This window comes from Hypanus sabinus, chromosome 22 (genome assembly GCF_030144855.1).
Source record: "Hypanus sabinus isolate sHypSab1 chromosome 22, sHypSab1.hap1, whole genome shotgun sequence".
In the NCBI taxonomy this organism is placed as follows: Eukaryota; Metazoa; Chordata; class Chondrichthyes; order Myliobatiformes; family Dasyatidae; genus Hypanus; species Hypanus sabinus.
Genome location: NC_082727.1, coordinates 51,914,166 through 51,939,326, shown reverse-complemented (window position 1 = coordinate 51,939,326; position 25,161 = coordinate 51,914,166). Strand labels below are relative to the sequence as shown.

The 25,161-nt window shown below is 37.1% G+C and overlaps 1 protein-coding gene across 3 annotated transcripts in view; it reads left to right on the top strand.

Annotated features, from left to right (window-relative positions):
- The window catches only part of LOC132379606 (ubiquitin thioesterase ZRANB1), a 69,440-nt gene that overhangs the window by 29,766 nt on the left and 14,513 nt on the right, over positions 1-25,161 (top strand). For all 3 annotated transcript variants that reach the window (XM_059947725.1, XM_059947726.1, XM_059947724.1), the window contains exons 3-5: positions 6,907-7,094; positions 12,560-12,713; positions 24,948-25,019. In XM_059947725.1, the coding sequence (XP_059803708.1) occupies positions 6,907-7,094; positions 12,560-12,713; positions 24,948-25,019 (414 nt within the window). The remainder of the gene's footprint in view (positions 1-6,906; positions 7,095-12,559; positions 12,714-24,947; positions 25,020-25,161) is intronic.

Genomic DNA, 25,161 nt, shown 5'->3' with positions numbered 1-25,161 from the left:
AAAATATATTCACTAAAAATTAAAAACCAAAATTGTGAGGCTGAAAAACTACTTATTCCCTTTGTAAATATGCTAACTTTCCTCAGGTGCAATATGCTATGAACCTTACCAACTCACCCAATTCGTTGATGCAGAAAATTGGAAGATTACCTGAACAAATACCTCTCTCTGTGTATGGTCCGACAGTATGGTAGATTTTCAATAGACCAAACCAAAATGAAGACAACAGAACATTCAAGGCAAGCCAGGGAAATGATAATAGAGAAGCACAGATCTGGGGAAGGATACAAGACCATCTCAAAAGCACTAAACATACCTCAGCTCAGTGCAGTGCATTGTGGAAAAAGTGGGAGGGGGACTTTGAAGCCACTGCCTAGGTCAGGCCACCCTAGTCGCCAGGAAGAATGACAAGGGTAAGAGAGGCTACTGTGATGCCTCCAGTCATTCTGACTGAGCTGCAGAAGTCAGTGGCTGCAGCTAGAGATGAAGTTCATGGCTCCACAATCTAAGACCTTGCACAAAAAGAATATTTATGGAAGAGTGACAAGGAAGAAACCCTGACTTTTAAAAAAAACAGCATATCCTTGCTCATAAAGACATTCAGAAATGTCACTTAGAAGATACTGTAAAGGTGTGGAAGAAGGTCTTGTGGTCGATGACACTGAAGTGGACCTTTTTAGCCTCAACACTAAGTGGTACATGTGTACCACTTAGCCAGGTAACTTCATCCCTTCCGTAAAGCATGGTAGAGGTAGCATCATGCTGTTGGAATGCTTTTCAGCAGCAGGGACTGGAAATCTGGTCAGGATTGATGGGTAGATGAATGCTGCTGAATACAGAGTGATCCTGAATAAAAACTTGCTAGTCTCTTCCAGAAACCTTAAACTGTGGAGGAACGTAGTCTTGCAGCAGGGCAACGACCCAAAGCACACTGCCAGGCATCAATGGAGTTGCCTGAAATGAAGAAGAAAATTGATGTCCTTGATGGCCCAGTCAAAGTCCTGACTTTAAAGCGATCAAACATCTTTGGCAAGACCTCAAGGTTGCTGTCCATTGCTGCTCCCAAACTAACCTGACAGAGCTTGAGCAATTTTGCAAAAAGAATGGGTAATTCTTGTTCCGTCGCATGGTGTAAAGCTAATAGAGACTTATCCAAAAAGACGACCGGCTGTCGTAGCTGCGAGAGGTGGTTCAACTAAGTACTGAATAAAGGGGATGAATACTTTTAAACTGTTGACATTTCAGTTTTTGAATTTTTGGGTTTTTCAATCTTTACTATTTTCATTGATTTTTTGGGCTTTACTGTGTGGGGAGGAAGGAGCATGTGATTCACAGAAAAAAAAATTCTCAGTTAAATACTGTAGATCAAAATTCCTGTTCGTAATAATCATTTATGTGAACAAAGGGGTGGGGTCTAGTTCAAGGCTCATTATAATATATAAACTATATTATACAATTTATTAAATATAATATGTTGTTGAGTGGCGCTGTGTGTGTGTGTGTGTATACGCGTGAGCCATTTCTATTGGTTACCGATTATGTAATCCACGATTGGTTCGTAAAAAATTTGATTAGGTGATAATTGCTGAAAAAGTGTAACAATATAGATAACTAATATTTCATTCGAAGTTGCATTGATGATGTTGGCCAGCGGAACAGTGAATTATCTGCAAGCTAACAAGCCAGCTTGGCAGCCACTCAACAACAACATACTCAACCTGAGCTACACAAATTTTTTCCAATATCTTAAGTATAATATATATATATATATAAAATGGGAGTAAAATGAGCAAAATAGTGGGGTAGTGTTCATGGGTTTACTGTCTTGGGTGGAGGGGAAGAAGCAGTTCCTAGAATGTTGTTCATCCTATCATAATAAATTTACAAATTTTGGTAGAAATGCAAGACAATGTGAAGCGATCATAGGCAGTAAAATGATGCTGTTAGTTGTACTGCTTCAAACTTCCAGTGATCCAAATTCAATGCTGACCTCAAATGCGATTTGTATAAGCTTTACTCATTCTCCCTGTGACTACTTGGGTTTCCCTCAGATGTTCTGACTTCCTCCCACATCCCAAATGCATGCAAGGTTGCTTGCCATGCCACTGTAAATTGCCATAAGTGTGAGGGAAGGGGTTGATGTGGATCAGGAGAGAATAAAATGGGGTTACTATAATTAAATGATCGATTATCAGCATGAACTTAGGCTTTTGAGAATACTGCACTTAGCACCATGGAGGGTTGCACGGAAACTGGTGTTTTAACTGAATGTGGGCTATTCAACTGGATTATCCTTAAACAAAACAGGAACCAGAAAATAACATTTTGAAGTTTGGAATACTGCCTTAATTTGTGTGTGGGCTGTGAATTGCAAGTTCAGCACACCATGAGACATATGAAGGTATTTTGAGTTGAATGTTGTTAATTCGGCAGAACAGTAAAGTTGAGATGGGCATATTTAATTACTTTTAGATCTCCAAGTGAGCTACTAATTCCAGATTATTTTGAATATTTTTCAGTGGAGCACATGCTTCCAATTTCTGTTTGTTGCTTGCTTCTAAACTTAAATCTTGGAAAACTGCCATTGTTTAAAAATAGGAAGATGTATGCTCAGGCAGATATCTTGTTTATAATATTACTTTCTTAAACTGTACAGGATTTTCAGAAATCCTTCACCCTAACATTCATCAGCTACCTAAGCAAGTTACTGAAAAGAACGTTTAATGGTTTAAATTGAAAGTGCATTTGTTATTATTAATTTCCAAAATAAGTATTGTTTTGATTTTAAGTTTCCTTTTTCTGTGTAATTGATGATTGTGGCCACTCGTAATAATTGAATTCCAACTTGATTTTTATAAAAACTCTTAACACTGCTTAGCCACCAACGAGTAAAACTTTAGATGTGTGGATAATTTAATATGTAACAAGGTCTGGAAAATATAAGAGGCAATCACCCAATATCTTGAAGCTGTCGTTAAAAAAGAAATAGTGAGGCATCTGGAAAGAAATAGATCCATCAGGCAGTTGCAGCGTGGATTCAACAAAGGCAGGTCATATTTGGCAAGCTTGCTGGAGTTCTTTAAGGATATAATAAGCACAGTGGATAGAGGGTAATAGATGGATGGTATTCACTTGGATTTCCAGAAGATATTTGAAAAGGTGCCACATAAAAGACTTGTCCATTAAATAAGGATGTATAAGAATTGGGGGTAATGTATTAGCATGGATAAAGGATTGGTTAACTAATAGAAAGCAGAGAGTTGGGATACATGGGTGTTGCTCTGGTTGGCAATCAGTGGTGAGTTGTGTGCCAGAGGGGTCAGTGCTGGACCCGAAACGGTTCACAATATACATTAACGATCTGGAAGAGGGGACTGAGTGTAGTGTACCTAAATTTGCTGTTGATACTAAATTGAGTAGAAAAGCGAATTGCACAGAAGATGTGGAGAGTCTGCCGAGAGATGCAAGTTAAGTGAGTGGTCAAGGGTCTGGCAGATGTTGGTAAATGTGAGGTCATCCACTTTGGAAACAGATGAAAAAGCAGATTATCATTTAAATGGCAAAAAAAATTGCAGCTTGCTGCTGTGCAGAGAGACTTGGAAGTGCTTGTGCATGAATCACAAAAAGTTCAGCAGGCTATCAAGAAGGCAAATGGAATGTTGGCCTTCATTGCTAGCGGGATTGAATTTAAGAGCATGGAGGTTGTGCTGCAACCATACAGAGTACTGGTGAGGACGCACCTGGAGTACTGCATGCAGTTCTGGTCTCCTTACTTGAAGTAGGGTATACGGGCTTTGGAGGCTGTGCAGAGGATGTTCACCAAGTTGATTCCAGAGATGAGAGGAATAAGGAGAGATTGAATTGCCTGGACTCTTGCTTGTGGAATTCAGAAAAATGAGAGGAGATCTTACAGAAACATAAAATTATGAAAGGGATAGATAAGATAGAGGCAGGAAAATTGTTTCCACTGGTAGGTGTGACTCAAACCAGGGCACCTAGCCTCAAGATTGAGGTGAGTAGATTTAGGGCAGAGATGAGGAGGAACTGCTTTTCCCAGAGAGTGGAGAATCTGAGGAAATCTCTGCCCAATAAAGCAGTAGAGGCTACCTCAGTAAATATATTTAAGACCAGGTTGGATAGATTTTTGCATAGTAGGGGAATTGAGGGTTATGGGGGAAAAGGCAGGTAGGTGGAGATGAGTCCATGGCCAAATCAGCCATGATCCTATTGAATGGCGGAGCAGGCTTGATTGGCCAGGTGGCCTACTCATGCTCCCATTTCTTATGTTCTTATGTAATAATTTTAGCTATAATGTTAAGTAGAACAACATTAATTAATTCCAAAGGGGTTTGCAATTTTTCTGGTCAAAATTTACAAAATAAACAGGCCCAGTCACAAATAGAAGTTGAATGAAAGATGGCAGTCGATGAATAGGCAGTCAGAATCTAAAATTACAGCTGAAATGTTCAATTTATGTGACTATTCTTTACTGAATATATGCAGGATTAATTTTACTTTTATTTGTTAATGCTAGATGTCTGATAACAAAGCTTGCTGAGACTCTAGTTGTCTAAACCATTAAATATAAAAATATCTTATACAATTTTACAGCAGATCACTTTCACTTTTCCCTAATGACAATTGTATTAAAAAGTTGTGGATATTGTTTTTCAACATATTTCTGAGTATTTTGTTTATCATTAAGGTTAATTTAACCTTGGGTGCCACATTCAAATACATCGCCGTTACTTGTTCTATTAACATGCTTACAATATTCAGTGACTTTCGTGCTGTTACATTTTCTCAAACACTTCATTTCTTCTCTGTATTGTACCATCTATTCCTAGCAATATACTTGCTGTGAGCAATTTGTACTTTAGGAATTCATTGTTTCTGTTTTTAATTGTAATATCAATTGGTTGCCTATCATCGAGGAAAGATGAATGTTTGATCTAATTTTGATAAATCTTTAGAAATCACTTATCTCTGCTTCTGCTGTCATGCCTGTCATTCTAGGTTTACTTTGTTAAAGGTAGAAAAATTCTAGAAAATAGTTTTTCTACAGCTAGGTTCATATTTTCCCGCCATTAATGTTAAGGTCCTGTTGCCCATTTTCGTTTTATGCATATTGCATTTTAGTTACAGTGAATAACATTCTTTAGCAAAGTATTGATCTATTTTTTATTTTCTCCCTCTCCAATTAATAAATGTTGTTTTAGTTTAAGTATGCGTCATCTTGTTAAGCCTTGCTTTGTATTTAATGTATCAAGTATTGTAAATTTTAATGAAGTTTTGAACAATCTTTTTTCTGTTCATGCCTTTCCTCATCCTGAACCCCCCCACCCCCAAAATAAAACCTCCGTTGTTGAGTGAGCTGGTTTTCTTTCTTCATTTTCCTAATTAAAGATATTATTAGATTGTTGTCAAAGTCTGTCTTTGGCTACCCTACTAGCTTGTATACTAGCTCACTGGCTTGTATTTGCTTTGCATTAGTGCCCAATCAAATACTGCCCAAATAAGCAGGTTCAATACACTTTTGCACTGTCATAACACTGCCATATGTGAAACACTTTTTGGCTATTCAACATTTTAATTGAATTGTAAGCTGATTCCTGACCTCTGCAGCATTTTCCTCATTATGCCTTGCTCTCTTTTATGATAGGTTTTCAATGTAATTTCTGTTTTCTAGATCAACTGTTTCCACTTCTGCTTTATCTGAAGTGTACATGTGGAAATAATTTCCTGAATGCTCATTGGAAGTGTGCTTCTTTCTTGTATGTAGTGTTATTACTTTTGCATCTTAATGTTTGTGTCCATTCTTAGTTATGTTTCTGCCTTGCTAGCTCCTTCAGATCATCATTTGTGGCCACATATATTGACCTCATCCACTCAATTCAGCCTTGGAAAGATTTTTTTCCTGTACCTATATTTCCCTGGCCTTTTTTTTTAAAAAAACTATCTCTTTTTATGTACAAGGATGCTTTAATGGCTTTTTAATCGTAATGAGCTATCTGAAGCTATTACTGCGCTATTACTGTTCCCCGTGCGTAATTTTCCATATGAAGTCATTGAACATTTCTGTGAACTAACTCATTAGCAAGTACAGTACATGAGTTAACAAATACTATTTTGACACAAAATATTTTAAACTTTTTGCCTTGTTTAAAACAAAGTGCTAATCTATTTCTTAAATTGAGCGGCAGGCTGCTTTTAGCTTTTTAAAATTAGATGACATTAGTACAACAGTTCTTGGGGAAGAAATAAGTGTAGCTGATGTTTAATTTAATTATTTCTTCATTACAGTGAGCTGTGTTTGTATTAAAATGAAGTCACAGCTGCCTTTTCCTAAATTGCCTGTTATGAAACATGAAATAAAAATTCAGCAGTTGACAAAACTTTGCTGAAAAATATGCCGTCATTGATGAAGTTTCAAGATATTTTGCTTGCATTTTAAATGATCTGTGAGATGTATCTTTCCCATCCACAGGTATTCATATTGAACTTGCCTTCACATATCTTCTAATTTTCTGTGATGGGGTAAGCTGCAAGCTTTTTCCACTGTCAAAGAATTTTTATTCCTTCTCTTCCAAGCTCCCATAGTATTTAATAAGTTCTTTTAAAAGCATCTTATTTGCTCTCAATTCAGATTTAACTATGTTATCAGAATTAAGAGTTGAAACGCTTTTTGCCATTAAGCAAATATTTAAAGGCAGAATCTATAGGTTCCATTTAGCAAGTTTTAAAAAAAAGTTGTCCTTTAACTGCTTATATTTTGAATGATTTCTAATCATTTACTGTTTTCATGTAGATGCGCCAAGTTCCAAATTCTGTGTCTTATGTTGTCAAAATCAGTACGTAGCAATATTTAACAGGTATCTTAATTTGCACATTCATTGTATTCTGCAGGAGTAGTAGAGGGGGATCTGGCTGCAGTGGAAGCTTACAAGTCATCTGGAAGTGACATTGCTCGTCAGCTTGTATCCGATGAAGTACGTCTGTTGAATCGACCTTCTGCTTTTGATGTAGGTTACACCCTTGTACACCTTGCTATCCGTTTTCAGAGACAGGACATGCTGGCAGTTTTGTTGACGGAGGTAAGTTGATCAATAAAACTTTTCTCTATTTTAACCACCCACTTAAAATGACCCACATTTCTGTTTGCCAAAACAAGAGTCGATATCAAATGTATTGCAGGTTAAGTCTAGTGAATTTTGTAAACTAAAATAGAGGGAACCAGTATAAATTCAAATTACATCTTCTACTTTGAGGTACATATTAGTAAGTGTAGCATTCAATTTTTTTTTACACCATAAAATACCATGGCAGGTATTTCTGGGAGTAATACAGAAGGTGCAGGATCAGTTCATTCCAAAGAGGAAGAAAGATTCTAAGGGGAGTAGCGGGTGATCGTGGCTAACAAGGGAAGTCAAGGACAGTTTAAAAATAAAAGAGAAGAAGTATAACATAGCAAAGATGAGCGGGAAGCCAGAGGATTGGGAAACTTTTAAAGAGCAACAGAAGATAACTGCAAACCCCACTTCCGGAACAGTTGGGATATTTTCCAAAATGCAATAAAAACAAAAATCTGTGATATGTTAATTCACTTGAACCTTTATTTAACTGACAAAAGTACAAAGAAAAGATTTTCAATAGTTTTACTGATCAACTTAATTGTATTTTGTAAATATACACAAATTTAGAATTTGATGGCTGCAACACACTCAACAAAAGTTGGGACAGAGGCATGTTTACTATTGTGTTACATCACCTTTCCTTTTAATAACACTTTTTAATCGTTTAGGAACTGAATATACTAATTGTGGTAGATTTGCAATTGGAAATTTTGTCCATTCTTGCTTGATATAAGACTTCAGCTGCTTAACAGTCCGTGGTCTCCGTTGTCTGATTCTCCTCTTCATGATGCGCCACATACATTTTCAATAGGAGATAGATCTGGACTGGCAGCAGGCCAGTCAAGCACACGCACTCTGTGTCTACAAAGCCATGCTGTTGTAGCCCGTGCAGAATGTGGTCTGGCATTGTCCTGCTGAAATAAGCATGGACGTCCCGGGAAGAGACATCGCCTTGATGGCAACATATGTCTCTCTAAAATCCTAATATATGCCTCAGAGTCAATGGTACCTTCACATACATGCAACTCACCCATGCCGTGGGCACTGATGCACCCCCATACCATCACAGATACTGGCTTTGTGCACCTTTCGCTGATAACAATCAGGATGGTCGTTTTCATCTTTGGCACGGAGAACTTGACACCCGTTTTTTCCGAAAACTAGCTGAAATGTGGACTCATCTGACCACAGCACACGGTTCCACAGACTTTGGGTCCATCTGAGATGAGCTCAGGCCCAGAGAACTCGCCGGCGTTTCTGCATAGAGTTGATGTATGGCTTCCTCCTTGTGTAATACAGTTTCAAGTTGCATTTCTGGATGCAGCGACAGACTGTGTTAAGTGACAATGGTTTTCTGAAGTACTCCCGAGCCCAGGTGGCTATAATTGTCACAGTAGCATGACAGTTTCTTAGGCTCAAAGATCACACGCATTCAACAGTGGTTTCCAACCTTGCCCTTTATGCACTGAGATGTCTCTGAATTCTCTGAATCTTTTCACAATATTATGTACTATAGATGTTGAAAGACCTAAATTCTCTGCAATCTTGCGTTGGGAAATGTTCCTTTTGAACTGATTTTGGCACAAAGGGGTGAGCCATGACCCATCCTTGCTTGCAAAAACTGAGCCTTTCATGGATGCGACTTTTACACCCAGTCATTATACCTCACCTGCTACCAATTAGTCTGCTTAATGTGGAGTCTTCCAAACCGATGTTACTTGAATATTCTGTGCACTTTTCAAATCTTATTTTAACTCTGTCCCAACTTTTGTTGAGTGTGTTGCAGCCATCAAATTCTAAATTTGTGTATATTTACAAAATACAATTAAGTTGGTCAGTAAAACTATTGAAAATCTTTTCTTTGTACTTTTGTCAGTTAAATAAAGGTTCATGTGAATTAACATATCACAGATTTTTGTTTTTATTGCATTTTGGAAAATATCCCAACTGTTCTGGAAATGGGGTTTGTAAAAAGGCAATACGGGGAGAAAAGATGAGGTATGAAGGTAAGCTAGCCAAGAATATAAAGGAGAATAGTAAAAGCTTCTTTAGGTATATGAAGAGGAAAAAAATTAGTTAAGACCAAAGTTGGGCCCTTGAATTTATTATGGGGAACAAGGAAATGGCAGACAGGTACTTTGAACAGGTACTTTGGATCTGTCTTCACTAGGGAAGACACAGACATCCTCCAGATGTAATAGTGGCCAGAGGATAGGGTAATGGAGGAACTGAAAGAAATTCACATTAGGCAGAAAATGGTGTTGGGTAGACTGATGGGACTGAAGGCTGATAAATCCCCAGGGCCTGATGGTCTGCATCCCAGGGTACTTAAGGAGTTGGCTCTAGAAATCGTGGGCACGTTGGTAATCATTTTCCAATGTTATATAGATTCATGATCAGTTCCTGAGGATTGGAGAGTAGCTAATGTTATCCCACTTTTTAAGAAAGTAGGGAGAGAGAAAACAGGGAATTATAGACCAGTTTAGCCTGACATCAGTGATGGGGAAGATGCTGGAGTCAATTATAAAAGATGAAATAGCGGCACATTTGGATAGCAGTAACAGGATAAGTCCGATCAGGCAGTGAAGAAAGCTAATGGCATGTTGGCCTTCATAACAAGGGGAGTTAAGTACAGGAGCAAAGAGGTCCTTCTGCAGTTGTACAGCGCCCTGATGAGACCACACCTGGAGTATCATGTTCAGTCTTGGTCTCCAAATTTGAGGAAGGACATTCTTGCTATTGAGGGAGTGCAGCGTAGGTTCACGAGGTTAATTCCCGGGATGGCAGGACTGTCATATGTTGAAGGGATTGTACACGCTAGAGGCAGGAAATATGTTCCCAATGTCCAATGTCCAGAACCGGAGGCCACAGTTTAAGAATAAGGGGTAGGCCATTTAGAATGGAGTTCAGGAAAAACTTTTTCACCCAGAGAGTTGTGGATCTATGGAATGCTGTGCCTCAGAAGGCAGTGGAGGCCAATTCTCTGGATGCTTTCAAGAAAGAGTTAGATAGAGCTCTTAAAGATGGCAGAGTCCAGGGATACGGGGAGAAGGCAGGAACGGGGTACTGATTGTGGATGATCAGCCATGATCACAGTGAATGATGGTGCTGGCTTGAAAGGCCGAATGGCCTACTCCTGCACCTATTGTCTATGAGGCTTAACATCTTAAAAAAAAGTTCTGTTGCCTGGATGGCTAGATTTACAGATTAAATTTAATCAGAAACTGGTGCTGCTGTGTATTGCTTACCCTGATCACCTGATTAATATTGCACTGTCAAAAGTTACTGCTGTTGAAGAGCTGAGAGACTTTCATCATTGGTTGTGGGGTTGCTTTTAAACATGCAAATAAGCTGAAGGTGTTGATGTACAGTGTGAGAGATTTGCAAAATAGACAAACTTGCTATTGACTTCTGTTATGCTGCATAAGCCGACAATTTGCTCATCATGAAAATACAGCATTGGTTGCACTAATGAGTCTCCTGAATCATCCTGAATTTGTCAAGAAACTGAAGAAAAATAAACATTTTTGGTAGTCCAATTTTACATACCCTGAAGGCATTGTCAAGAATTATTGATCCTGCTCTGTACTGCTTAACCTACTCACCTGATAGATATTGCACTCAAGAGTTACTACTGTTGAAGAGCTGAGAAATTTTTCATCATTGGTTTGGGGTTGCTTTCAAACATGCAAAGTAAGCTAAAGGTGGTGTTTTACACTTGGAAAGGCGTTAGATTTTTCCGTACTGTTGCCACCATGTCTCCCAGTGCACTTATTAGATTCTGACGATCAAAAATTCCTAATCAAATGCAAAGGCTCTGGAGACTAGAGAATGCAATTGATTCTAGAAAATCTTACAAACTTGGAAAAAGGGAGAATTAGAATAAACTTTCCACTAATTTGGCACTAAATTGAACACATAATGATGAATGAGATAAAGTTGTATCCTGTAACTTCTGATTGTTCATGCTAAAGATTTTTTTTAAATTTTGGAAATATCAGCCAGGTTTTTGACCTCTTAAGGTAAATATTGATGCATACTATCACTAGAGATAAAACTGATTTATATTTGTGCGTCGCATCTATGCAGTCCCTTACGTCGTAAGGTGACATGCACCTCCCCAAAAAAGTAACTCACGTGACACGGCAATGCAGGCCGCAACAACTATGACTAGTCTGCTTGGTGGCATCGCATTTCCTTCTACGCATTTTCGGTTGCTTCTTCTCCGCCATGTTTGTACACCGATGTGAAATAGATGAACCAAATCGTCAAATCTACCTGCTGACATGCGAAAATGTTTGAAATGCATTTTCTTGTCCATGTCTCTCGCGAAGAAACTCAACACAGTGGCATAGAAACCCCACCGCCAACTAGTGTTTTGGTGTACACCGATGTTTGCTCGCTACGGCGTAGAGCCTACGCAGAAGTGAAAATCAGGGCTACGGTGTAGCCCGTAAACAGCTTCAACTGTTTGAAACCAAAGATACAACTTTACATTTTAAAGATTGTACTGCTGTGGAAGCATGACAGTGTGAAACAGGATGTGTGGTTACTTTTAGGAGCAACAACCAAAGCTCACTGCTCAGTTTCAAAGTGATATGGAAAACCTTTGAATAAATCAATGTTCAATGCAGTACACTTCTATTTTTTACCTCCAAGAGAGCAACTGGGGATACTTTTGAAAAACACATGAGCATTTGTAATCTAGAATTTCTGGAAAAAAGTTACTTGTTTGAGGCACCACAATAACCCTTTTCATTCTTTATTAAAATGAATAATCTGTTATACAGAAAAATTAAGTTTCTTGTCATGAACAAAAACAGGTTTTGAAGTTAACTAGGTAGAAGTTGATTTCAAAACAAAGCTACTGATTTGTGGATAACAGAGGAAACAGATGTTGCAGTGACAGTATAGAAGTTGAACACTGAAGATGCCAACATTTAAATAAGATTACATACAATTCATTATATGACTTAAAAAAATTGCTTCCCCATTGGTTGTGCATTGTGAGTGTAAATAACTTGCATTACAATTAGTCAAGTTCAAAATTGCCTTTCGTAGGCATTTTTAAATCAGTTGGGGAAGATGTCAATTTGGTTGTGGAATATGCAGTGTTGCCTTTTGAAAATGTTGACTATAGCTAGAAGGTTGTTATCCAAACAGTAATGAAAAAAATGTGTTAGAAAATTGAAGTGAACACGTAATACTGAAACCCAGTTTCCTATTACTGAGAAACCTAGTTACAATTTGGATCAGTGACCTGTGATATGATATAAACTACCATTGACCTGAAACATTAGCTCTGAGTGTTGCTAGTATTATCAAGTTTCCAACATCACCAGGGATTAGTTTTTGCTTATTATATGTTGAAACAATTTAATTTCTGAAGTAATTCAATAATTTATGTCTGTGTGCTTTTTCTTCAGGTGTCTCAGCAAGCTGCGAAGTGCATCCCTGCAATGGTATGTCTGGAGCTTACTGAACAGATACGGCGTGAAATAGCTGCATCACTTCATCAACGCAAGGGAGATTTTGCTTGCTATTTCCTAACTGATCTGGTGACATTTACATTACCTGCAGGTAACAACTATATTCAAAGGGATGTATCAGATGATTTGACTCATAATATGTCACCTGTTTTAATAACTATCAATCTGAAACTTAAATCAATTGTACATGCTGAGGTATTTTTATTTGAAGAAGTGATTGTGCATTTGAGGTAGGATGTTATATGTTATCAGTAATATCATCTTTCTCAATGTGAAGTGAGAAATGTGCTCTGAACAGATGGAATTATAATTGGATGCATAGATTTCCCAACAGGCATTAGCACCAAGTCAGACTATGCTGTTTATTTTACAATAGCAATTTATATTCATTTAGTGCTTTTTGTATGTTTAAAAAATTCTTAAGAATTTATGTGATGTAATCAAACAAATATGTTTGAAGGTTCAGATATACAGTAGCTCTAACCATAAGAGATCCCAAGACTGGAACTTTAGAAAGCTATTTAAAGGAGATTTGGGAAGCTGGTAAAGTGGAAGGATTAAGGCACTTCAACCAGGCACATCACTGATGTAAGCAACAACATTTTAGGACTAAGTTAACCATTGGGTATCGTTCTTTATTCCCAGCAGCTGCACGGGTCCTCCATTCAAAGAAATCTCTGTCATCGTTTAACATTTTAAAGCAAATTCTACCTATTGGTTGAATAATATCTGCTTTGATGATTTGGTTGAGTTTGTTCAGTTGCAAGTTGAATCCTGCTGAGATGTAATCCACAATTCAAATTGGCTGGCCTGCAGTGCTTGTCACCGTTTGACCCCAAACTCCTTTGGCAAAAGATAGATACATCTGGAAATTCTGCTACTAAAGTTCACTGACTTCCATTCTCTTTCATGTAACTATATCCAAAGTTCTGAGCCTGTTACATGATTTGACTGTGATTAGTTTCTCCAAATTAAACTGATAATCTTATAGTTTGTGGGTATAATTGGCATTGGTCTCATTCTGTAAATAAGAGTAATGTTCCCCTAACCCTAGTTGCTTCAGATAATGCTAGATTTATTTGTACTGTTACTTGAGACCATTGCAACCTTACATCTATATCATCATTGCCAGCACAAACAGAATCTACAATCTTGAATTAATGACTGTCTGCTGTAATTGCCCTTTGTATCTTTAGATTTTTTTCTTGATTTGAAGTTCGACCATGCAAATTATTTAAAAGTGATCTTTTATCTGTGAAATTTGGTTCAAATATTCTTAGTTCAATATTCTTATACGTACTATTGTAATCGGGTATTTCCATCTTGGGCTTGGTTAATTTCGATAAGAACTTTTATTCCTGTGCAGTTTACTGCTGCTGTTTGAACATTCTAACTAAGCTGTACTTTTTAAATCTTTTATTGAATCCCCAATTACTTATCATAAAATGTATATTGAATGTGGATGAATAAGTTGGTATACACCTGTCTACCAATCTCCCTTAAATCCACAACCTAAAGACTAAATGCAATTTTGCAAGCAAAAACAAATTGTAAATTAATCCTATTTTATTTTCCCCACATTCTGTCAGCTTCCCAGGTTCCAGCATTCTCCAACCACACAGTAGGAGAAATCTTGATAATTGTTTATTATTAATATATATTATCTACTGTTAAGTGACTAATTAGGGATGTGAACAATGTTATCTATTGTTGGAGTAACTGAGTGCAAAAGAAAGGCAAGTTTATGCTTCAGATACATTGATGGAAACTACATCTGGAGTACAATATAAGGTATTGATTGTTGTCTTAATTGAACAAAGATGTTAATGCATTGTGAGCAGTTAGTTTGTCTTATGGCTAAGCTTGTATTTGCAGGAGTTTAAAGAAAGAGAGGAGACATGATTGAAACATGAGTGAATTTGAAATGTGTTTCCTCTTGGGGGCAGGGGAAAATTTAGAAAATATTTCTGAAGATCATGAGCCTATGTAACTCAATTATAAAAGCAATGTTTCTGAAGATTTTTTTTTTCAGCAGAGCTAAACTTGGATATACAGAATACTGCCTCCAATGATATGTGCCAAAATAATAACAGATAGAGTAGGCCTGGGGGTGGGGGGGAGTAACCAATTATGTTCCTGATTTTTTTATGTTTATATACTTGCGTGCATCATTTTATTCAACTGAAGTATTGTATTTTGGGAAGTCAAATAAGGGTAGGATTTGTACAAAGTCTGCAGATGCTGGGAACCCAAAGCAGAACTTCTTGGGACTAGAAATCAATAAATGTAATACAGGTATCAGCATTTGCATGATTTAACCAAGGTGCAAATGTTCAGTGCATTACCTACATTTTTGGCAAGCTTTATATTATTCTAAGATGGACCTTTTCAACTATGTAACTTTATATTTAACCATAATTCTAGAAGTCTTTGCACTGCTACATTTTGGGGACAATCTGTGGTTACGCCCCCAGACAACAGGAGCATCCAGTCTGCCTCATATGATTCACTATTTCTTTGATATGCAATTCTGATTTCTAGATTAGATTATCCCATTATTATAAAGAGGAAAACCAAGGGTATTCTGTAAATATTCAGTTAGGGGATTTACAGGAGCGTTACGTACCAAGACCAGTCATTTTAACCATTGAGAATGTAGTGGTGAACCAACTTTCTGACTATTCAAATCCACCTGATGGATGATTTGGAGTGGGGCGTGGGGAGGAAACTCATATACAAACTGAGATTGTGGCAAGTTACAATATAAGGCTTGCCAAAAAATGTAGGTAATGCACTGAACATTTGCACCATGGTTAAATCATGCAAATGCTGATACCTGTATTGTATTTATTGATTTCTAGTCCCAAGATGATACTTTTCTAGGATACTCATGCCTCTGAGGAATAAAACAGTAACATTTTCAGTGCTAGTAGAATGAGTGATGCCTCTGGGGATCTGTTTAGTTATTTCTGAACTCTGTGGTTACTGAATTCAAAAGTTTATTGATTTAACAAAAATTTTAAATGAATGTCAACATGTACGTGATTCCAGATTTCTGTTTTACTGTTGATTCTGAATTGGGTATCTAATGTTCATTCTAGTTTATTGTCATGGGTTTACATACCACTGACCAAATGCCATGAAAATTAGCTTTTTGCAGCAGCACATTATATTACAAATGTGATGAGCATGAATTTGCATAAATTAACATTTGTATTTAACTTTCAAGACAAAATAAAAATAAACATAACTAGATTACTGCAAGTTCAATCAAATATAATACAAGGTAGAGTTAGGGCTTTTCAGGCCAGTTCAAGACCCTAACGGCAGTGGGGAAGATGTTGAACCTTGAGGTGAACTGTACCTCCTGTATGATGACACCAACAAGAGCAGAAGGTTTTACTTATGGATGTCGCCTTCCTGAGATGTTGCCTTGTGTAAACGGTGGAGAGAGAGCCAATGGAAGCTCATCTAGCTATCCAGCATGGTATTTTTTATGGAGGTAGCTTGAGGAGATATTTTTACTTGAATGAACAGAGTATCTCTTAAGGGAGTATCTGATATGCAAGGAACTAACCCAGCAGGTCAGTTGACTTATTCTGTTCAATAGTTGATACAGAATCAGTTGTTATACAGTTAATAAGAAAAATCTGAATCAGGTTTAATATCATTGGCATATACTGTGAATTTTTTTTTTGCGGCAACATAATTAAAAAAACTGAATTACAGCACATATAACTTGGTGGTTAAATTAGTGCATAAAAAGTAGTGAGGTAGTGTTTATGGGATCAATATCCACTCAGAAATCGGATGGAAGAAGTTGTTTCTGGATCATTGCGTATGCATGGCATCATAATATTTCTTTTTTTTTGAAAAAGATGAGGGGGGAATGGGGAGCTGTGAAACAGCTTGATATCAATGACAGAATAAATCATGCTAATTCAGGTATTTAGAAATTTTTTCGGTACCAGTAAAAATGTCTTGTGAAGTTCCTTTCTTTCTTTTTCAATCTTTTTATTATTATTATTAATATCAACATAATTGATTGATACATAGATAATGGGATTACAAACAATGTATTCTTTCATGTTCAATTGAACATGAAAGAATACATAAGCAATAGTTACAAGTGAAGTTCCTGATGAAATCACATCTGCAGTATTGTGTACAGGTGTTATCTCTTATTAAATGAGCAATGTATTTACAAAGAGGTAGTGCAATTAATTTCAGCAGACTTACTTACTGGTGGGGAGTTGATGACAGAGATTAATCAGACTGAGTAAGATATGTCTGTGTTGAAGTATGCAAAATTTTCAAAGCTTGACAGGGTAGATACAATGTTTTATCCTGGCCAGTGGTTCCCAAATTTTTTTATATATGCCATGGACCAGTATCATTAAGCAAGGTGTCCGTGGATCCCAGGTTGGGAGCCCCTGATCCTAGCTAAGGTATCTATATGTAGTGATCATTGCATCAAAATAAGGAGAATCAACTTCTCATCACAACTGAGATATTGAAATCTTGTAGAACTGAAGAAAATTGCGAACCTAAGGAAACTACTCAAGAGAGCTGATGAGTATTAGTCACCAACGATGTTACAGATCAACAAATCATAATTCAAGTAGTATTAAATAATAGGCACTTGCATTTTGAGTTTGTATAAGTATGCTGAAGCTGATCAAACATTTGAAGTTGTTTGGACTGATACTATTTACCATACTTCACTGCTTTATATACAGCTGATTTTTTTTTTGCAGTCACCTAAAAATGCAAGCATTGATCTGCAGAACAGCAGACTGCATAGTACAAGTCCCAGTGATGATGGTTAAGAGGCAATTATTCTACTTTGCTGAGAAGTCACATAGAAATTCACTGCCAGAGCAGTGGCTATTTGTAAAATTGTTAATTAATGTTCTGTGCGACACTGAGGCAAAATTACACTTTATCAAATTATTTTCAGGAATTTTGAATGACTAAGTAAAAAAAAGCCTATCCATTTTCTAAAATCATCAGTACACTCCAGATGAGATTCATAATAGATAGTGTTCTACTAAGGTTTGTTAATGTTCTAATTTGTACTTATTTAATATAACATAATGATTGTATAAAGTAATGCATTAAATAGAATTATAGTTTTACAGCACAAATAGGCTTCACTTTATTGTGCCCATGCATATTATTTTAAATAAGGATATGTCCATTACACTGAAATGAAGTTGTGGATGTAAATTTTGTGGCTACTTTCATATTTTGGAATGTTTTTAAATAGTGAAGGAAACTAGTTTAATATTGACTGAATCTGTAGTTATCAGATATAATAATCCAAAATCAGCAGATTTGATGTTGCGGAAAACTTTATGGGTCAGATTGTGCTCGATCAGACAAGGAATCCGGACGTCACCTGCTCAGTTTGCCCATCTGGGTGAAGAATTTTGGGTGAAGTAAACTCTACATATGATGAATTGAATTGAGAAGGGTTAAGATTTAGATTTAATTAATTTGGATTCAAATTTAAATAATTAAAAATTAAAATGAATTAATTGAAAACATCTTTAAGTTAATAATTTAACAGCATCTAAGATAAAGTAACCTAACAGGATGACATTCCTGGTATAAAACTTCATATATATACATATACATATATATATCTTCTCTCCAGCTTTTTAATGCTAAGTTCAGTGGAAATCCACCAGAAAAACATTTCAGCATGAATATTGTATTCATTTTTCTGACATTAAATGCACCTTTGAATAAAAATGAGCCATCAGGGTATAGCCACAGAGTAACGTATAGGTTATTCAGGTACGTAGGTTTGCAATTCATCATGCAATCTAAGCCCTAAATGATTTATCTTCAACCTGGATGCATCTTTTTTACTTCATTTGTATCTTTGAAGTTTGAAAGAAAAAGGAACTTAGTTTATGTAATAATTTTGCCTGAGCTTGCCAGTAGCACTTTACATAATGAAAATGCTTTTCTAGATAGCACCAAGATACCAATTTTAGTTAAAATACCGGTCACAGTTAACAGTAGTACTTGCACTGATGGTTCTTGGATGCTCTGTTGATCATGAAGCTGTATGATGGTTTTAATCACTAAATATTAGCTGTTAATTCAAAGGTCAACTGCACTAACCTAGATTCCATTGACACCTCACTGCAAAGGACAAAAATAATTCCTATTTGTGGAGGCATAAATTGACAAGGAGCAACAAATGCTGATTTGCTCAAAGCAGATTATGTCTTGAGTTCTTTGAGTGAAAGTGTTACTTAATTTTTGCATATGTCGCATTCTGAGCACCTGTTTCAAAGCTGGAGGTAGAAACCAGGATATGGTATATCTTTGATACTTCTAGATATACCTTGTTATGGCTGTGCAACATGACAGCAACTTTCAGGGACACCGATGTTTTCTTTTCTAAGACTGACTCAGACTTTAATTGGATGTGAGAGGCTAGAAGTGGTAAACTTTTCAAAATTATTCTTCAGCTGGTGCCAAATGAATGACAGGTTATGTTTAAAAACAAAGGATCAATATATAGAACAAAAAAGGACTCTGCTTGCAAAATAATAGATCTGAATAAATTGTGTAAAACTACTTGCTGTAGAAATTCATTAAAATGACGTTTGTGTATGTAGCTCATAAGTGGAAGATGTAAAAAAATATAGTTTTAGGCTCATAAAAATGAGATTTTGCAGATTTGAAGGAACATCTTGATCAACACACAATGTTGAAAGAACTTATCAAGTTAGGCAGCATCTATGGAGGGGAATAAACAGTCAATGTTTCGGACTGAGACCCTTCATCAAGAGTGAAGAGGAAATATGCACAAGTCAGAATAAAATGGTAGGGGAGGGGGAGCAGTAGAAGCTGGAAGCTTTGAGGTGAAATTGGGTGAGGGGGTGTTGGGAGAAGGATGATGCATAAAACTGGGAGCAGTTGGGTGGGAGATGTTAATGGGCTGAAGAGGACGGAAGAAAGGGGAAGGAGTAAGGGAATCCAGGGAGCTGCCTTGCTTGTGAGGAGAAGAGAAGGGATGAGAGGGTAACCAGAATGATGAATTGAAAATGGGAGGAGGGGAAATTACCAGAATTTGGAAAAATTGATGTTCCTGCCATCTGATTGGAGGCTACCCAGATGGAATTTGAGATGTTGCTCCACCAACCTGAGTTTGACTTCATCATACTATCGAAGAGGGCATAGGCAGACGTCAAAGTAAGGCTAATGAAATGGGAGCCTTTCTATATTGGGAGCTAGAGCATAAAGCAGAAATTGTTGTTGTAATTATATAAAGGTTTGGTAAGACTACATCATATGTTCTTTGTTTCAGCTGGATGTATTAACCTTTGGTAACGCAGCATATTTGCAGTGTTGCCAGAACTCCAATGGTCACACTATCAAGAAGTTATTGAACATAGTAATAATACTGAGGTTTTGGTATTTCAAACGAATTGAGAAAATGCTTACTGTGGCAGGGAATATCTGGTCTGTTTCAGAATTGGGACCTTCAAAAATTTGTAATTTTGATGCCAAAATCTCATTTCTTAAAAAGAAAGTTAAATATACTGTTGTTCTTTATTACAGATGGAATATAGTACAGCGGTGCTAGAAAGTTTGTGAACCCTGTATAATTTTCTCTAGTTTTGCATAACTATGGCCTAAAATGTGATCAGATCGTCACACGTCCTCAAGCTAGATGAAGAGATCTCTCATAAATAACAAAAAACATTATACTTATTCATTTATTTATTGAGAAAAATGATCCAATATTACAAGTATTTGTTAGAATATATGTAAATCTCTGGGGTAATGCCTTTTACAAAAGCTATTTGGAATCAGATGCTCCAATCAATGAGATGAGATTGGAGGTGTGGGTTGCAGAGGTGTCCTGTCTAATATAAAGACACAAAGTCAGGTTACTGACAGAGCCTACTCTTCTCAAGAAATATTTGTTTATGTGCACCATGCCTTGATCAAAGCAGCTTTCAGAGGACTTTAGAAGAATTGTAGAGATGCATGAAGCTGGAAAAGGCTACAAAAGCTTTTCTGAAGCCCTGTGTGCTCATCAGTCCAGGGTAAGAGATTTTTGTCTACAAATGGAGGAATTATAGTACTTTTGCTCCTCCCCCGGGAGTGGGCGTCCTGCAAAGATCACAGCAAGAGCACAATATGTAATGCTGAAAGAGGTAAAAAAAAATTCACGGCTAACAGCAAAAGATCTGCAGAAATCTGTAGAACTTGCTAAAGTCTCTGTTCAAGTGTCTATTGTAAGATTAATACTGAACAGGAATGGTGTTTATCGAAGGACACCATAGAAGAAACCACTGCTCATAAATTTTATTGCTCCATGTCTCAAGTTTGCAAAAAACCACCTGGATGCTCTGCAACACTTTTGGGACAATGTTCTGTGGACAGATGAGACAAAAATTGAACTTTTTGGCAGAAACGCACATTGCTATGTTTGGAGGAAAAAGGGCACTGCACACCAACACCAAAACCTCATCTCAACTGTGAGGCATGGTGGAAGGGGCATCATAGTTGGGGCTGCTTTGTTGCCTCAGCTGGACAGCTTGCAGTTGTTGAGGGAGCAATGAATTCAAAAATTGTATCAGGATATTTTTCAGGAGAATGTCAGGGTAGTAGTCCATCACCTGAAACTTAAAAGAAGTTGGATAATGCAACAAGACAATGATCTGAAAGGCGAGAATAAATTAACAACAGAATGGTTTAAAAAGAACAAAATTTGTGTTTTGAAATGGCCGAGTCAAAGTCCTGACCTTAATCCTGTAGAAATGTTGTGTGGAAGGACCTGAAGCAAGCAGTGCATATTAGGAAGCCCACCAACATTCCAGCATTAAAGTAGTTTTGTAAGGAGGAATGGCCTAAAATTCCTCCAAGCCAATGTGTTGGACTGATCAACAGTTACTGGAAATGTTTGGTTGAAGTTATTGCTGTACAAGATGGTCACACCAGTTACTCAAAGCAAAGGTCCGCATACCTTTTCCAATGTATACACGTAACATTGGATCATTTTTCTCAATAAGTAAGTGAACAAGTATAATTTTTTGTGTTATTTATTTAATTGGGTTCTCTTTATCTAGTTTTAGGATTGTGTGAACATCTGATCATATTTTAGGCCATTTATGCAGAAAGAAAAATCTACAGGGTTCATAAACCTTCTAGCACCACTATTTAAAAATATCATCATCAATAATGTATTGGTAAGGCCACACCCAAAGTACTGTGCACAGTTTCAGTGCTGGTTTCCTAAGTTGAGGAGTACTGTGGAGGCAGTTAGGAGCTCTCCAGCTTGATGTCATTGACAAGTGTGATGTTTGACCAGGCTGTGTCCATACTCACTGGAGTTTGTAACAACTTTAGAGGATGTTGGTGATTTGAAAAAATAATTTGAAGAAGCTTAACAAGTAAAATGTACCAGAAATTTTGTGTTTTTCTCATTTTGAAGAAGAGTATAAGCTTTATTCAGAAAATTGCTTTAGTTAGATTTTAACTGACAAAAACTGCTGGGAAATGTAAGCAGGTGAAGCAGCACCTGTGAAAGGAAACTGTTAACATATCAGATCTTAGATCTTCAGAGTGAGAAGGAAACAAGTGAGACTGGGTGACAGAGAAAGTGAAAGGTGGGCAGTAATGGGAATTTCTCTGATTGGGTGAAGTATTGTCAAGGAGCTACTATATTTAATATGTTGTTAATACTGTAAAGTCTCTAATGTTGTATAGCAAAAAACAAACTGCTGGAGGAACTCAGGAGGTCAGGTAACAGTATTGTTTACAGGACTTATCTGTGGAGCAGAAGGGTGGTCAACACATCAGAACACATCATTGTGTCTCCATAATTTTGTATAGATTGAATCAAGGACATGTCCAGGAGACCAGACTGGACAAATGAGAGGGAAATTGTAGGTAAAAACAGCCAGCCCTGATACAAACGGGAACAAAAGATGGTTGATTAAGGTTTGAGAATTCAGTATTTAGTCTAGAACATTGCAGCGTGCCAGACAAAACATGAGAAGTTGATTCTTGCTTGATCTTGCATTGGGGCTTAATATAGCAATCCTGGAGGTCCCAGACAGAGGCTGGAGTTTGAGTGGTAAGTTGAATTAAAGCGACAGGCATGTGAGAGCTTTGGCTCACTCTAGCAGAATGAGCACAGACACTTAGCAAAGTGAGTACCCAATCCCTGGTTTTCCCAATATCCAATGTGAGCGAGACCACATTGTGAACAGTCAGTACTAGACTGGATGAAATGCAAATTAATTGTTGCCTTTTTGGGTAAGTGTGAGACCCTGGATGATGGGAGTAGAAGAAGTGAAAGGAGCCTCATTGTTGACTGGATTCAAAAACAGGTTACTGATATTAAGGCAATTGGAAAAATGTTGAAAGTTTGGAAAGTAATGTTGAGGTAGGAGATTGTGCCAGATGACAAATGACATGGTGCTTTTTCTTCTCTTGTGCATTTTTTAAAGCCAAAATCCATCTATTATCAAGAGCTTAGCAATTTGAGTACCGTTAATGGGGGAGGAGAATTGTTAATACAGGGTTTTCACCAGAAACATTTACAATTCCTTTGCCTCCCCCCACACCTCAGATGTGAAACAGATTGCTTCTTGCTCCAGATTACAGCATCTGCGGTCTCGTATCTCATGTCTTCCTACTTTCCATCTGGGCAGAAACCTTTCTGTGTATTCATTAGAAATCTGGATGCATCTTAATCTTAAAAATATTTTTACATTTGCACTTAATCCTGCTTCATATATTATCTTTCTGCTTGTTCCAAATTTTTATTAATAACTTGTTGCTGATGAGATTAGCAATCCTGAATGTGCAAATGCAACCTGTTCCTGTGTAGAACAAGTTCTGTCAAGTTATTGTGTTGTTATAATTTTCTATTCCTTTGCAGTACGATTGACAATTCAGATGTGAATTTTATGGATGCTTTCTGAATGTTAGAACATTGATATTCATTTAATTATTTTGTAACTGTAGTCATTGTGGAAGCTTAATTTCCATCAAACCTGCAATATTATTATTGAACCTTTACTTCTAATATATGCCTTAAACATGTGGGCAAGTAAACAAAAGGAGAAAGGGTAGGGGAGGGGACCCAAGGGGAAGTAATAGGCAGATAAGAAGTAAAAGATCAGAATGGGGAATAGAGGAAGATAGCCTGATGGTATGAATATAAATTTTTCCCAGTGAACAAAATTCCACCAAGCTCCCCCCCACCATTTCCGTCTACTGACCGTACATTGAGAATTGGGGATGTTAGCTAATTGCATAATGTTTCTATTCACCTGTATGCAAGAAGTTCTAGATGTGCACAACCTTTATATTCAGTGGCTACTTTATTAGATATCTCCTGTACCTAATAAAGTGGCCACCAACTATAAAACTTACAGATTACATAAACCTTCCTCTCCGTTACCATGTCCTACTGAGCCGGCTCCCAAACTTTAAGGTTTGATGTGTTGTACATTCAGAGATGCTTCTCTGCACACCTTTGTTGTAACACTGTTGGCTTCCTGTTAGCTTGAAACAGTGTGGTCATTATCCTTTGACCTCCTTAGCAAGCTGTTTTTGCACACTGGATGCTTTTTGTTCTTTGCACCATTCTCTGCAAATGCTAGAGACTGTTGTGCGTGAAAATCCCGGGAGATCAGCAGTTTCTGAGATGCTTGAACTACCTTGCCTGGCACCAGTAATTATTCTACAGTCAAAGTCACTGAGTCACATAATTTCCCTATTTTGATGTTTGGTCTTAACAACAACAGAACATCTTGACCATGTCCACATGCTTTAATGCATTGAGCTGATGTCACATGATTGGCTGATTAGATATTTGCCTTAACAAGCAGGTGTGCCAGTGTATCTCATGAGGTGGTCACTAAGTATGTAGCAAGTCACAATCAGAGGCCATCTCCAACTCGAGTCTTTTAATTACTAGCCTTTGATACTCAGTGATTTTATCATTTATGAATCCCTCATCACCAACATCCTGGTGGCCACTGTTGACTGGGAAATATATTTGGACTATCACACCCCCCACACCCCCCAAAGCCTGTTCATTATCAGCAGGACTGAAGACGACAGCATGATGGTAAACTCCTTGAGCAATTATGGATGAGCAATAAATGCTGGTCTCGAACATGGAATAGAATGAATAAAAATAAACATATGAAATGGAATTGCATAAGTGCTTTATGGTCCAGGAACTTGCTAGATACCAGAAATTTTACGTATTTATAGATTGGTGTTAAGAATGAGTGAAATTGTATGATCTGAATTTGTCATTTATTTCTTGCAGATGTTGAAGATCTCCCACCGTCTGTCCAGGAAAAGCTGTTTGATGAGGTGCTTGATCGGGATGTACAGAAAGGTAGTTTTTAAAATTCTATTTAAATTGATAATATTTCTGACAGTTATTAGAGTTTAGTTTAAATTATACAATGTGTATGTCTTCCTTGAATGGTCCAGGATTAATTTGGAGCAGTGCAAAGAAGTGATCTACTATGTGAAGT